General features: G+C 38.3%; 1 protein-coding gene and 6 non-coding genes across 7 annotated transcripts; all 7 read right to left on the reverse strand.

The window, feature by feature from the left end:
* Positions 1 to 233: 233 nt before the first annotated feature.
* On the reverse strand, positions 234 to 14,236 carry dkc1 (dyskeratosis congenita 1, dyskerin). Its single transcript, XM_067376317.1, has 15 exons — positions 14,164 to 14,236; positions 13,318 to 13,379; positions 10,976 to 11,062; positions 10,565 to 10,656; positions 10,188 to 10,372; positions 10,023 to 10,087; positions 7,833 to 7,959; positions 7,110 to 7,240; positions 5,816 to 5,959; positions 5,613 to 5,733; positions 5,297 to 5,415; positions 5,106 to 5,209; positions 4,610 to 4,658; positions 3,843 to 4,010; positions 234 to 3,740 (listed from the first exon to the last, which is right to left on the reverse strand). The coding sequence occupies exons 1-15, from the start codon at positions 14,177 to 14,179 to the stop codon at positions 3,672 to 3,674; spliced, it is 1,539 nt and encodes a 512-aa protein (XP_067232418.1). The 5' UTR covers positions 14,180 to 14,236; the 3' UTR covers positions 234 to 3,671.
* On the reverse strand, positions 5,494 to 5,569 carry LOC137013367 (small nucleolar RNA SNORD83). The gene has a single exon (XR_010893705.1). It is a non-coding gene; the product is annotated as a small nucleolar RNA SNORD83 (small nucleolar RNA).
* On the reverse strand, positions 6,951 to 7,088 carry LOC137013375 (small nucleolar RNA SNORA36 family). The gene has a single exon (XR_010893712.1). It is a non-coding gene; the product is annotated as a small nucleolar RNA SNORA36 family (small nucleolar RNA).
* Positions 7,674 to 7,750, reverse strand: LOC137013364 (small nucleolar RNA SNORD83). The gene has a single exon (XR_010893703.1). It is a non-coding gene; the product is annotated as a small nucleolar RNA SNORD83 (small nucleolar RNA).
* On the reverse strand, positions 8,047 to 8,254 carry LOC137013379 (small nucleolar RNA SNORD17). The gene has a single exon (XR_010893716.1). It is a non-coding gene; the product is annotated as a small nucleolar RNA SNORD17 (small nucleolar RNA).
* LOC137013366 (small nucleolar RNA SNORD83) lies at positions 10,444 to 10,521 on the reverse strand. Its single transcript, XR_010893704.1, has one exon. It is a non-coding gene; the product is annotated as a small nucleolar RNA SNORD83 (small nucleolar RNA).
* LOC137013378 (small nucleolar RNA SNORD17) lies at positions 10,726 to 10,934 on the reverse strand. Its single transcript, XR_010893715.1, has one exon. It is a non-coding gene; the product is annotated as a small nucleolar RNA SNORD17 (small nucleolar RNA).
* Positions 14,237 to 15,126: the final 890 nt, after the last annotated feature.

Below are 15,126 nucleotides of genomic sequence, written 5' to 3' on the forward strand. Positions count from 1 at the left end.
AACGCCCTCGCTTTAGGATAGTGATGTAATAAGAATTCAACAAATAACATTTGTTTTTCAAATGTACAAAACAAGAGCAGGAAATACATTCTCAGCAATGTTTGGACAGTTAGTGTTCAAGAGTTTGTGCAATGGCATGCAGAAGAAATCTTAGTTTTTCTACCATGTTGGGTAGTCAACAATAAGTCCAGACAGTCAAGTCAACTTTATTTATAGAGCACAATTTTATCCAACCGGAGTTGATCCAAAGTGCTTTACAATGACAAATATAATGGGAATTTAAAAGAGCTCTATTAGGGATCCTAATTGTCTTTTTATGGAAGTTGTTAGTGGCAGTCAGAAACACCAGTTTTGTTTTCATTCAGTAGGAATTATTTGACATCCAGGTCTTGACTTTATCAAGGCATGAAAAGAGATGTGGAACACCACAAGAGATAGACACCAAAGTTTGTCACTATCAATTCCAAATGTTTTAGATGTGTAAAAGTCTTGTCCACATTCAACCTACTAATTTAAATGACAAAAACATGAAGACATGTGAAGAAGACCTAGTGTGATGGCTGGTGTCATCCAACAACATCAAATAACTGCCTCACCTGTCAAGCATGCACTTGGCTAAATCATGGGTTTGAAGCTAAGGGAGTATTTCACCCAACATTTACTCACGCTCGTGTTCTTTCAAACTGTATGCATTTCCTCTTTCTGTATAACACAAGAGATACAATGGAATGTCCATTCCATGAAAATCAATGGGGTAAATGGTTTTGTTCTGAATCCTGACCCAAACCATCTGCACACAGCAAATAATTTGTAAACTCTCAACTTGGTTCTAAAGATCATATACAAATTTTATGAAGAAAATTTTCATGCTTTATTGGGATGTTTGGCCAATAAAACCCCAGTACTGCCCAGTTAAAGATCTCTGTAGACAGTTTCTCAGCCTCAGACCCACAGAACACTATCCAGCAGGTCCAATCTGATTAGCTGCTTTATGGTGCCATCATCTGGCAGACTAACACACATAAACAATTCCTGTTTACACACTTTAACCAGTTAGAAACCCATATTGTTTTTGTTTCTAGATGTTAAGAGTAGAATATTTAATACTTTTTTTTGGCATTTCAATGTTCTCTGCTATTGCTGTGATGATCATCTAGCTAGCAGAAACCTTCATGTTCACACTTGCCATGGACCTACATAAAATCTCCATTGAACAATTTATGGCTTGACATTTTGGCTCGTACCCAGATAGTTCACCTTTAGTTTTCTTTAAGATAGAAATCCAGAATAAAACACTTGAAATATTTCTCTAAGGAGTTGAAAAGTTGTTGTTGTACATTATGTTCTTCCTTTTATGGTATCTTTTGTGAACTGAGAACAACTCCTGACACAATTGATGGAATCACCACATTTAGAGGATATTCACTCATCTTTTTTTTCTTTTTTTTTTACTTTATACCAAATAAACAAATCACAGATATGATTAAAGGTTTTTTTTCAACAGCTTGACTTCCTGACGCATCTCAAACAAATTAACCTTTTTTATTAATGGCATGTCTTTTTTTCAGATCAAGTGGAGGGAAAACAAAAAGTATGGAATCACTCAATGTTGAGGAGAAAATCATGGAATCATCAACAATGGGTGAACATCCTTTAAGTGTGGTGATTGTAGAAATTACCAGGGGTTTTTACATTATATTTACTGTGCACAATCAGCAGTCCATGCTCAGGACAGGAGAAAATCAACTTAAACTAAGAACGGCAACACAAAGGCCTTTTGGGGACCTGAAAATGCAGAAAATGGGTTTTTAAAGTGCAAGTTTTTGTACTGTTATCGTATATCATCCTTAGTCCTGTATAAACTACATAGAACTATTTTTTGGTGATTTTTGCCTTTATTTTGATAGGATAGTATATACTGGACAGGAAGTGAGGTGGGAAGGGATCGGGGAAGGTCCACGAGCTGGAACTCAAACTCGGGTCACCCAAAGCACAGCGGCGCTATATGTCAGTGTGCTGCCCACAAGGCTATCACCAACTAAAACATTAGTGAAAACAGTGATGTCATGTGCATGCATATTATGTGTTCAGTCTATAGGCACGTAGTGTTTCTTTACAAAGTGACAGTGATCGCCAACTACCATCTTATTAAGCCCCTCCCTCAAGTATGAGTTTCATATTTTTTCTAAATCATACTAGGTGATGTATCAAATGATACAAAACTGAACAAACTCATTTTTATCTAAAGTTGTTTAATATCACTTTACATGGTTAAACTAGATTTTAAATGACAAGCATCTACACCGTGGAAAACACCTAACAGCTGCTGCAGAACCAGTTTGCACTGCTGTAAATGTCAGTAAACAGTTGAAACTGTTGTAAACCCAAAGCACAACGGCGCTATATGTCAGCGTGCTGCCCACAAGGCTATCGGCACCAACAGTGATGACATGCGCATGCATATGATGTGTTCAGTCTATAGGCACGTAGTGGTTGTTTACAAAGTGACACTGATCACCAACTACTGGACTGGCAGCAGAATACAGCACTTTTAGTTTTTGTGGATCCATGTGAACGGAGATCGTTTTGACGTTGTCTGTACACGAAAAACGCAGAATAGATGAAACACTGCATGTCTTTAAGCAGAACACATAATACACATGCAGTCACAGTTTTCACAAATTTGTTTATGTATTAAGGAGACGATAACCATCTTTTGCAAACACTTGCACTGGAAGCAGTTTTCAGGCCTCCAAAACACAGTTGTCATGTAAATGAACGGCCAAAACGCTTAATTAGGAATGTTTTTTAGTTAAACGGTGTTGTGTAAACAGCCCCTTACTAGACTGAAGAAACTTAAGCTTACTTGATTATCCATAAATGAAGTTAAATTGCATTGAATATGATCATTACGCTATTAAGGAAGTGTTTTTTGTTCATCTCATTAAACCCCTCCCTCAAGTATGAGTTTCATATTTTTACTAAATCATACTAGATGAGCCCTAAAAGCCTGATGTATCAAATGATACAAAACTGAACTCATTTTTATCTAAAGTTGTTTCATATCACTTTACATGTTTAAACTAGATTTTAAATGACAAGCATCTACACAGTGGAAAACACCGAACAGTTGCTGCAGAACCAGTTTGCACTGCTGTAAATGTCAGTAAACAGTTGCAAAGTCTGCCAACCTGGTTTCCCACCAGAATAAATCATGTCCAATGAGAGGGGCAGAAGAGAACACACACAATCCTATAAACCTGCTGTACATGAAGTAACCCAGTGTGCTGGTCCTGGCGATCACTGGACAAATCTGTCTTTGGGCAGACTAACATGTTAAGGGCAGAAGGGAATAAAGGGGCCATTTTTGAGAAAAGTCAGTCATGTTTCATTTGATTACAGGATTACAATTTCTGTATTTACAATAATAAAAAAAAACCTTTCAAATACATGAACACACCCAAGAAAAACGGGTTTCATTTGGACGACAAAAAACAAAACAGGCAGTCATAGCTGCAACCATTTACAAGATAATCTTCAAACCTTCCAACCCGCTGTCCACTATCACACAAACAGACATGACTGACAGGAGGGCAAGGATGAGTCTCCATTCAACTGGTCTGCTCTTAAATTGACTTAAGTCATCTCTCCTCGATATTATAAGAGTCTGTTCATTCTGAGTCAGCCTCAGTCTCTTTTGACTTTTTCTTTTTCTTCTTCTTCTTTGCACTCTCCGTAACCTGCATGTAAAGAGTTTGTTTAGATCATCATCCCTGCACTGAACAAACAAATGCAGTCTTGACAACACGGACACATCATGTGACCAGTCAAAACCTGCTGACCTGAGTTTCATCCTCTGCCGGAGCCTCAGCTGCTGCCTCCTCTGCTAGCTTCAGTTTCTTTTCTTTCTTCTTTTTCTTCTTCTCCTTTTTGCTTTCTTCCTCTGTCTTCGATGTATCCTGAGCAGCAGCTGCAGCGTCACTTTCACTTCCACTCTCATCACGTTTCCTCTAGAAAAACAAATCGTGTTAATCCAATGCCAACAGAGAAGGAAAAAAAATAAAAATTGCATTTACAAGCACGTTTTTAAGACGACAATGCATTTGGGTGATATAAACTCGTTGACCCATTTTCCTTTTTCAGACAAAGGTCATAAACGGCTTAAGCATAAACCAGGGATGCAAACTCATCAGGGGTGAAAAAGGTGAAAACATTTTCTGATGCCCACCTCCCAGTACATATTTAAGCAATTGGATTAAATGAGTGAAGTCAACCAATGGCTAAAAATGAAACAGACTCCGACCCAAAAACTTATAAAATGTGTTCATGTCATTTAGCTGCAGTAGAAGTGGTACTGTGAAAATACTGCTTATTTAACATCACATCTCACATTAATGGAATATTCTGCCAAGCCTGATACATGATCATGTTGACGTCAATGCTGAGGAAAAACCTCGTTTATTTATAAAGTCTTAATGCAGTTCACTTGCATGGTAATTGGTTTGCATGTAAACTGGGACACTGGGTTCATTCAATACGCTGATTTTTGCAAATTAGAATGTAGGTGTGCATGTAAACGTGCTCTATGTGCTTCAGAAATCACATTTACCTTTGGTCCTGTCTGAGCTGCCTCTTCACTCTTTTTTACTTTCGGTGTGCTAGGAGAGAGAAAAACACAAATTCACATTTCATTCCAAACCCATACGACTTGAAATAGTTCCAAGCAACAGGAAATTAGTTTGTCCAGAGAGCTCAGGTGACCGTCAGGCCCGCTGCAGACGGCACTAACCCAGCTCAGTGTTTTGCTTTAGCAGACGTACTCCCTCTAGAGTCACAGCAGACCAAAAAGGGATAACAGTCTGCAGGAACAGCTCTGCTAAAGAATAAATTGTACTGATATTTTTTCCTGATATTTCAACATTGTATCTTTATTGGCTATCAGTTTTGGAATATTGGCTTCACAGATAAATGGCGCCATCCTGTGGGCACTAAATGTAAACTTGTTTTAAGCCAAAACATATCTTAATTCCAAGTGGAAACTGGGCCTTAAACTAGAAAGTAGACTCAAGTCTCTAGTAAAGTAGCCCTTCTTCAGCTGAATGTACCTGTAGTCTACATAGCCCTCTTTCCAGTCAGCAGGAGTGCTGCCGTTCGGTTTGCCATGTTTGTCTAGAAGTCCTTTCTGAATCATCATTTTCTTCTGACTAGCCTGAAACACAAGAATCACCACATAACTTACTAAGCAAATGTGTACACCAACATTGCTAATAAAAAGTGTGATTTCTGTGTTCTTCACCTTCGGCCCAAGACCCCATTTGCGTGGATATGTGTCTCGCTCCATAATGACCCTCTTGATTTTGGCGACAACCCCGTGGTCACATGTGGATATGACGGCTGTAGTCATCAGGGCAACCGCTGAGGAAAAATAAATCGAAATAATTTGAATCTGCTGAAGGACATTCTTAACTCTGGTAACAGATGCATGTATTTTACAGCCATCAGTCCTGGGTGATAGATGGACAGTCATCTTTGCAATAATGCTAATGCAATCTACATCACATCATGTGGCTCAGAATAGTGCACGCTGGGGTTGCAAAAGATTTGACATTTACCTGTACAAATGGCTTCTCCTTTAGTAGTTATAATGACTATGTCTTGATTCAGCTCAATACCATCTTCATACCGCAGGACGCCCGGTAACATGATCTTAGCACCGTAACATATAGCGTTCACCTGTTTCAAAAACATGTCGTTAGACTCGCTGTCGTCAACATTTTAAACCAATCGTGAAGTACGTATAGGCAAGTTTCCTTACAGCGCTGTCCTTCATGACAATCCTTTTGTGGGAGATGAGGAGTTTCTCCAGAGGGAAGATCACTCTCCTCAGGTACGTCTCATCTTTGTTGTGGTCAAACTGCCACTGGGCGTCCAACACATCATGCATGGTCACCAAGTTATCCTGCGAGAAACAAACACTGGGATCAGCCAACAAAAAGCTTTTTATGTGGCCTCAATACTTTAAATGTCACGCAACAGACTTTTTATTAGTTCAAGCATGTTTAAATGGATTCAATCTTTGCGTTTTAACTGAAAAATGCATCTCATGTATGGAAATGTTTTTTTTTTTTCCTTTTTCTTTTTAAAAGGTGGGTGGGATACTGGTAAATTTTGGACTATTATCTGTAAGGCAGTTATGTTTACATGAGACTGCAGTGTTGCACTGTCCCAAAGTATCATTTACAAGTTAAGTTTAAATGTTTGCAATTTTAAATCAATTAAGCGCCATTATTAACCGTTTACAAATTGAGTGCCACATTTATATAAAGAAATTAAAAAAAAAAAAAAATGGCATGAGGAAGCATTCAGCAAAATATTTTCTGGTCACAGACATCTGAAGGAATGAAAAAAAAAAAAAAAAAAAAAAGTTCAACTTTGGGTAAAACGCAGCACTCGTCACTAACCATTCATTTAACTGTCCAATCACAGCGTAGGAGGGGCGGGACAAATACCATAGTTCAATATGTTTCTGGATAAATTAAGCATCACAAATCTTTCTTTAAAATGGAGAAAAATTATCCCACAATTCTGAATAGACAACATGAAATTTACTAAAGGTTCTGACAAAATGTGATACATTATTTTTAAACAGTTTGCATAGTGATCTAAATGGGGACATTGCATAGTCATCTGTTGTTTTTAATCTACAAGTAGTTATAAAAATTTAACCTAACCCACACCCTAAACAAAGACTTCCATCCTTTGAATAAGAGACTGTCAGGTTTGGATAATTTCTGGGTACAAATTTATACCCCAAAAGAATGGTTAAGTAGGTACACACACACCAACATTCATCCACAGGTCTAAGCTCGGTTAGGAAATGGTGCAAGCTGAACTGAGATTGCATCATAACTCATTAATAGACTCTGATGAAGAACATGTTCTTAAAGAGTTCATGTAGGCTGAAGTTTGATGAAGGAGGTCAAAACATAACCACTTCATGTTTTTATTACCCCTCAGCCATTTTCTGTACCAAAGAATAATTACCAGAACTGGGGAGAAAGCCCAGAACTGAACTCAACACTTTGGGTCTGCAGACAAGTTCAACACACCTTTTCACCCAGAACACCAGACCGGACTCTCCGCAGCTCTTGCATCTGACCGCCAACTCCCAGCAGTAGACCCAGATGGACACAGAGAGTTCGGATGTACGTGCCCGCTTCACAGCTCACCCAGAAAATACCTGCATGTGGATGGAAAACAATTACTGACAATCGTACACTTTGGAAATGAAGTCATTATAATGCATTACAACCCTCTACGCACACCTTGGCAATAGAACCATAATTGGCTAATATATTTTGTGTGTGTGAATGATAAATTAGTTCATAAAATGGCACATCTTTTTACATTAAGAAACATTCCTATGTGATATGATCCATAAGTACACTACAGTTTTCAGTGTATCAAATACGCTGTGCATCCATTGAATGAATTCCAACAGTGTGCTTTAAAGACATAGTGAAACTAAACTTATACTTGGCCTCCAATTCAAACACTGGAGAATGAAAACTAACTTTATAAGCCAAAGTCTAATGATAGACATTTAGTCGCCTAGCATGAAAATTTAGTCACATTTGTGAGTGATTTAACTGCATTGTAGAGGGTTGCATCAAAGCCATCAGTCATGGGTGATAGATAGTAGGTCATCTTTGCACAGCGTGCTAATGCAATCTACATCACATCATGTGGCTTCCAAACAATTATTCAACATGAAACTTTTTGCAAACGACTTGTGAAAGCAGTTTGCACTACAATAAAACCTTAAGTTTTACCTAATCTTTTCTCAGGATCATATTCAATAAGCTTGCTGTCATAGATGGTCCGCACTCGCAGTTGGCGCTTCACAGCGGCGATGAGTGGAGGCCTCTGGAATAGGGCTCCTGTTAAACACTCCAGAGCCTGCAGAGAAATGCACAACACTAATTAAAAATTCTCTCCCAAGACTTCCTGCAGTCATTTATGGTCACGTATATGGTCCATGTGTATGCGATCAGAAATGTCAGCTCTTCTTTGGTGAAACCAGGCCCTCCAAACCTGCATGGGCCTCCAAGAGCAGCTGCTACAGTAGAACACTGCAGCAGAGAGCTGGAGACCAGCAGCACCGGCGCTCAGACCCTGAACAGCTCTGAGCGTCGGTGTGAGAGAGGGGGCCGGGAGACACTCAGAGAATGGATAAACAAGTTCATCATGTGACATACAGCAATGAACCAATACATTAACCTCTTAAAAGTTGCAAATTTTATTCAAATGTACAAATAGTAATATAAATATAGCTGCAAGCAGCAATTAAGGGGACAAGCACAAAGGTGGCACAATAAGTCATGCCAGCATGGCTGGGAACATCAGAGCAACTGCAACAATTATAGCTGCTGTTCGCAACTTTTTTTGTTCAAAATTTACAAAAATGATATGAGAATGTGCAACATGAATCCATTTTCCAAGCCATGTTTTTGTCTTACCCTGAATCATTAGGGTGCACTTATAATACGCGTTTATATTTGGACGCGTTTATATTTCAGACCGGACTTGTAGGACCCGCCGCAGAGTATCACAGTAACTGCGTGACTCATCATGGACATACACAGAGAAAAGTTGTAGATTCGGCTACAATGTTCTTCCACAAAACGCGTGCAGTTCTGTTTATTAACCGCTAGAGGGCCAAAAATTGCAGACTGCAGCTTTAAATAGATATTAAGATGTTTTTGTTGGCAAAATGGCTGAAGCAGAAAAAATAAAATAAAAAATACTAGAAATATGATTTAATGATTTAGCACTTTTGACCAATAGGGGGTGCTGTGACAATTTAATGTGGTGTAGTCAGAGATACAGCCTCAGCATCGGTTTGGCATGATGCCATCAAATGTGTTGATGCTGTAAACAACAGGTTTGTCTATCAACACGAAAACCATAACTTTTACCGGCATGACCCGAAGATAATTGATTTTGGTGAAAATCGGACGAACGCTCTAGGATGAGTTAGAAAAAGTATGTTTTTAAAGAAAATCAAAATGGCGGACAGGAAGTTCAGCAGACTATGGCAAAATCGGTATCTATGTTTTCGGTGTGACCCAAGAAATCTATTAAGACCTCCAAGTTTCCTTACAATAGGCTAATTTAATCAAAAGTACTTAGCGATTTTGGAAATTTTATATATTACATTACAGCTTTTGACCACAAGGTAGTGCTGTCCCATTGAGTACTGTCAGGGCATGGTGCTGAAGACTCATACAGAGTTTCGTAACGATATGCCAATGCGTTCGTAAAATACAGTTTTATACCAAAATTCAAAATGGCGATATGGTTTCTGTATGCCACACTGAATCTAAAGAGACCAGTTTTGGTCCGAACAAAGGTACTCTCAGGACATGGTTGTCAACACATACTAAGTTTGGTAAGAATACGCTAAAGCGTTGCGAACATAAAACCTCATGTTCATTTCAGCATGCTCTTCGTCAAATTAGTTCACGTGTTATTCAAGAACATTTTAGGAAAATTTGAAATTGCGGAAAAATTCTCATGACAAAATTGATGACCAGATTTAATTTAGGCTTTTATTCACATATAAACATTCATAAACTCACATCAATTATGATAAATGGACGCTCAAGCATGTTTGTTTGACGTGTGAGAACTAATAAGGTTCATTCTCGTGTTACGCAGCACGTTTGATCAAAAATATCTTAATTTGTGTTCTGAAGATGAACGAAGGTCTTACAGGTCTGGAACGACATGAGGGCGAGTAATGAGTTTATTTTTGGGTGAACTAACCCTTTAAGAATGAACAAATCTAAATGTTCTCATTTTGTGTTCTTACAGGGGGAAAAAAAGCATCTTTCTTTAGAAATACAAAAATGGTAAGCTTAGATTAAATGCTAATTTCGAACAATCGCACAGTATTTACAGACCTATTTCCCTCATCTCAACAACTAGAGCACAGTTTAAAGCAGAACATTTCTACTTACCCTCGCTAGCTGGTGTTCGTTCTCTAGTGCATTGTGCAGCCGTACTATGCCCACATACTCTTTGCCTAAAAGAATTGGCACAAGAGTAGTAAGGAGAGGCTACTAATTTTAATGTGAGGGTGAACATGTCACATTCTTGACCTGGAAGTGCTACAGCTGACCTACCTGCGCTCTGCTGGGATTTGACCAGTCTCGTGGCTCGCTCCACACACACAATTAAGCAACCCGTGACTTTGGGGTCGAGGGTACCACTGTGACCCGTTTTTTCAACACGAAGAATTCTCTTGATCCAAGCGACGACTTCATGGGAAGAGGGATTGGCGGGTTTGTCCAGATTAATGAATCCAGCCCTGAGCAGACATTAAAAACAACACTTGTGGGAATTGCAACTTCACAAACAATACACTCACATGTGTGGAGAAACCATCAGTCAATGGGTGATAGATAGCTGGTCATCTTCGCACAAAGTGCTAATGCAATCTACATCACATCATGTGGCTCACATACACAAGTGCAAATTACATTAAACCAGGATTTCCTACCTGACATAATCATGTATGTTCCTCTTGAGCGGATTCGAGCCATGTGGCAGAGGAGTGTAATGAGCTGTCCTGATGTTGAGCTTATCAAAATTCTGCAGATAAACAGGTTTACAGGTCAAAACAGAAGTAACATCACAAAAATTAGACTTAAGAGTGCATGTGTGATCAGATATGTCTATTCGTCTTTGTCAGAGCCGGCCTGATCCCTCGCACCAGCCATCAGACCCTACAGTGGCTGACCCAACAGAACATTGGACCAGCTGAGCAGGACCTGATGACCGTAACCCTGCGGCCCAGAACGGACCGCAAGGTGGCCGAGGGACAGAACCAGCAGCGCTCAGCGAATGGATAAACAAGTTCATCATTCCACACGCACTTTGTGAAAGGATTTGTGGGTAAACGGACACTGACCTTCAGCAGCAACGGCCACTGCGATGTGTCCAAGCTTGCGACCTTAGATTCAGGTTTGATGAGGAAGTCTCCACTTTCTTGAATGTCCTGAGAGTAAAGGAGAGTTTATTAGTAAAATGATTTTGACAGTGACCAATAACTAGTTTGTGATCAGGTATTGCAGTCACAATACAGAAGTTTAAATATAGCTGCAAGCAACAATGACGGGCCCACGCCCTGGTGGCACCACCACCCCACTTCAGGGCAACAGCGCACAACAGACAGCATGCATTTAAACTGGGTAAGAGGGCTGCACGATTAATCGTATGTTAGTCGTGTTAACGATATCTGCTTCTCGCGATATTGGCCCGCTCATTTATCCTGAAAACGTTTTTTTTTTTTTTCCCCTTTGGGATATTCTTGTGGTTGTCAGATGCAAAAAGCTTAAATCCCCCAAATAGAGCTTTTCCCTTTAAAAGGATATACTTTCTTCCCAGTTTTACTTAATCTGTGCAATCTGACAACTCGGTGCACGCGCTGCCTCTACATGCGGAGTTTAGCGATCTCAACAGCGACATTCTGCTTCAATGAAAGTGTCATACAGCCAGTCTTTGTTTCTTCACAAGCCACTTGTACTATTTGTGTCACTAAATCTACCATGATCTAACCTTCAGCAATGAATTTCAACAAATGCAACACTGATCTCCACCGTATGTTTGCAGAATGCAATCGGAACATAATTTGGAATTATTGGAAATAATTAGGAGTTTCGCCGTTTTATCTTTGAAGTTCCTAAAAAGGTTATCAGTTTTCATAATGTTAATCAGTTGAAAATGATATAGCCAGGGATATTTTTGTTTTTATATATCAAAGAGCATTGTTCTTTGCTTTACATATTTGCAGGGCAAACTGAAGATGGTTTGTCTCATTTGCAAACGAATTGTGTTGCTTTAAAATCTAATGTGAATACAGATTACAAAGCGCTCACCAAAACCATGTGTACTGTATCAATTTACCATCTAACAAAGTTATCATAGTTGGTTAAATTAAGTCGGTGCCACCTGCAGGCCTTTTGGGTGAAGTGTAGGTTGGTAAAGAACATGCAAAATGGCCATAACTACATTACCCTTTTTGATATAATAATAGTGATTAATAATCATGATTATAATTAGCAAAATAATCGTGATTATCAGTTTAACCATTATCGTGAAGCCCTACTGGGTAGGTAAATATAAAAATTATGTTAAGATATGAGACCCTTTCCGTTTCCCTTTTTGTCATTAATTGCTCGCAATGGCAACCCTGTTTGATATATCGGTTCACAGTTTATCATCTTCAATGTCTTGGCATCATGTTGAAAAAGTTTGGTGAGAATCATAAACTAGTTACAAGTAGTACTTTAAAATTCAGAGCATGTTGTTTGTTTTTTTTTGTTTTGTTTTTTTTAATCCACATTCAAACCAAAATAGCTGACTTCCTGTTGGTCTGAGATAATGTCGAAATTAGAAAGCTGTCTAGCTTGACAAGAACAATACATGTACTGAGTTTGGTGACTGTAGGTAAAACTAACCACTCAACTTTTGTCAAAAGGTGGCGCTATGAGCCCCTCCACAACGCCCGTTTCTAAGGCTTTGCCCATGTCTACAGGCCAGCAACTTTTATGTGGTTGTCGTCGAGTTTCAAAGCATGCTAAGAGCCTCAAAAACACCCAAGAATTATTAAAGTTTGATATGTTACCATGGCAACAGTGTTTAAGATATATTAGAATCATTTCACAGGTGTACATCTGCCCTGTTTTGAAATACTAATGAAGTTTGAAGCAAATTGTTAACAAGATATCAGTCCCGATAAGGTCTGTGTGTGTACGGAGTTTCATACTAATATAGCAAGCGTGTTAGAAATATGGATAGGTTTTCGACTCCATTCAAGGGGGTCAAGTCCCTGTGCCACGCCCGGGTACCAGCTTCAGCCCGGCCCTAATGGCCACGGATTCTGACCTTTGTGCAAGTTTTTTAGCACGTTAAGGACCCCAAAAGTGCCCGAGAAGTCGCTTTCAGGGCTTGGGCCCTTATAGGTTTAATAAAATTCAATGAAAACTTGATTGGCCAAATATTTCAGAAGAACTGTCGCTCATTGATTTAATGCATATTTCTATTCTCATAGAATATCCTGTTTTACTCATTACATATGAAAATAAAATGGGTTGAAAAGGGCTACAGGATTTTTAGACAAAAAAAAAAAAAAAAACTGAGAACTGATTATGTATTTACATGAGTAAAGTTAAATACTACATAGCATGTTATTGTTACCCTGATGAATCATAGAAATCAAGAAAAATGCATGCATATAAAAATGCAAATTACCCCAACTTCTTCTGAGGAAATTTGCTGTGACTTCCTTTTCTTCTCTTTCTTAGCTGAACCAACTGAGGATAAAATAAAAAAAATAACAGTTACAAATCACTTCATGAACGTTCATTGGAAAAGAGTGCGTTGAGTATAAAGACATAGAGCATGAGCGCGTGCAGTTGCAGATTCTTGAGGTGGAACCACGTGGCGTGTACGTCCAGCACGTGGCGTTTGACTTACTGTTCTAACTTACCAAAAAGAAGGGTTTAAAGTTAAATTATTAACGTAAAACGTTACATTAAACCACAGTCACTACCGTTCATATTGAGTTTCGATAAATGAGTAGCAACGTGAAAAAAAATCACTTACAAATGTTGAGTGACCCTGATTTTAGGTTGCAGAAATTTCATAACACTTCAAATCTGATCAATTACTGCAGCATTATTCTCCTTATTTATTATTTTATTTTACTAATACACTACATACATGTACTAAGACTATTTATAAACAGGCAAGTTATTAGGCTTCCATGCAAGCAGAAAAACATTTACTTCCCATATTAACCAGCTAATGACAGGTTATTGGTGTTGGGGAAATAGAAGTTAAATAGCTAAACAAGCATAAATAGTAGAATTAATTACCAGTAAGACAGATTCCTGAAAGCAAAATATTTTTTTTACACGCAACCGGTAATCATGCGTACTATTCAAGTTGAGAACTCAGCTCTGATCGGTTTACTTCTACACTTCTTAATCGCATGATCAATGTGAATACAAATGCATACTAAAGTACAGCTTAAATTTAAGCAAAATTACAGCAATCGTAGCAAAAATAACACAAATGTGTAAAACATGGTCTTACTTTCCATGTCCGCCATCTTCACTGCTGCGCGCTTCAGAGAACGGCAGCGCGTGTTGGAGAACGCGCATGCGTATTTCTCTGCAGAGGCGGAGACTCTCGGGATTGTAGCATCGCGATATTATAACGCTGATAACGAGGAACATGGCCACACGAGGTTGCAACCAGAGCCCTTCCAATGGGATCATAGAATGATGTGCAGTGCATTCACTTTTAAATGATAACATATATATGTATAAGTTTAGGATGTGCAGGATGATGATGATGATGATGATGATGATGATGTTGATGATGATGCATATTGTATTATTATTGTATTATTAAGGGAAATAAATAGAAACGTTTACTAATTTAGTTCTTATAGCACAAAATGCAATTCCACAATTGGGGAAATATGGCCTGGTTAAACATTCACAGCATGAATACATGACTTTAGATATTCTTCTAATTAATATTTAGATATGTGTCATTCACAGTGCTGGGTAGTAATGTAATTACGTAATCAGATTAAAATATATATACTTGTAATTAAATATTACAGATATAGATATACATTTTAAAATTCTCATGATCAGACTGCAGTTACATTTTTACTGATTACATTATTACATAATTTCACAAAATGGCAGTAAGTTATTCATCAGATTACAAGCAACAAATTACAAGCAATATTATTCATTAAATTCAACAAATAAGAATTGAGTTAGAATTAATCAAATTAAATCCTTAAAAGTGAAACATTTAAAATAAGTAACTGCAAATAGTAGACAAAAATGAAAGGATTAGTTCACTTTCAAATGAAAATTACCCCAAGCTTTATTCTCCCTCAAGCCATCCTAAGTGTATATGACTTTCTTCTTGCTGATGAACACAATTGGAGAAATATTAATATATAATAAATATCCTGACGCATCCAAGCTTGGCGTGTTACCAAATGAGTATAATCAGAAGAAAGTCTCTCCGTCC

This window comes from Chanodichthys erythropterus, chromosome 22, assembly GCF_024489055.1.
Source record: "Chanodichthys erythropterus isolate Z2021 chromosome 22, ASM2448905v1, whole genome shotgun sequence".
Taxonomy (NCBI): domain Eukaryota; kingdom Metazoa; phylum Chordata; class Actinopteri; order Cypriniformes; family Xenocyprididae; genus Chanodichthys; species Chanodichthys erythropterus.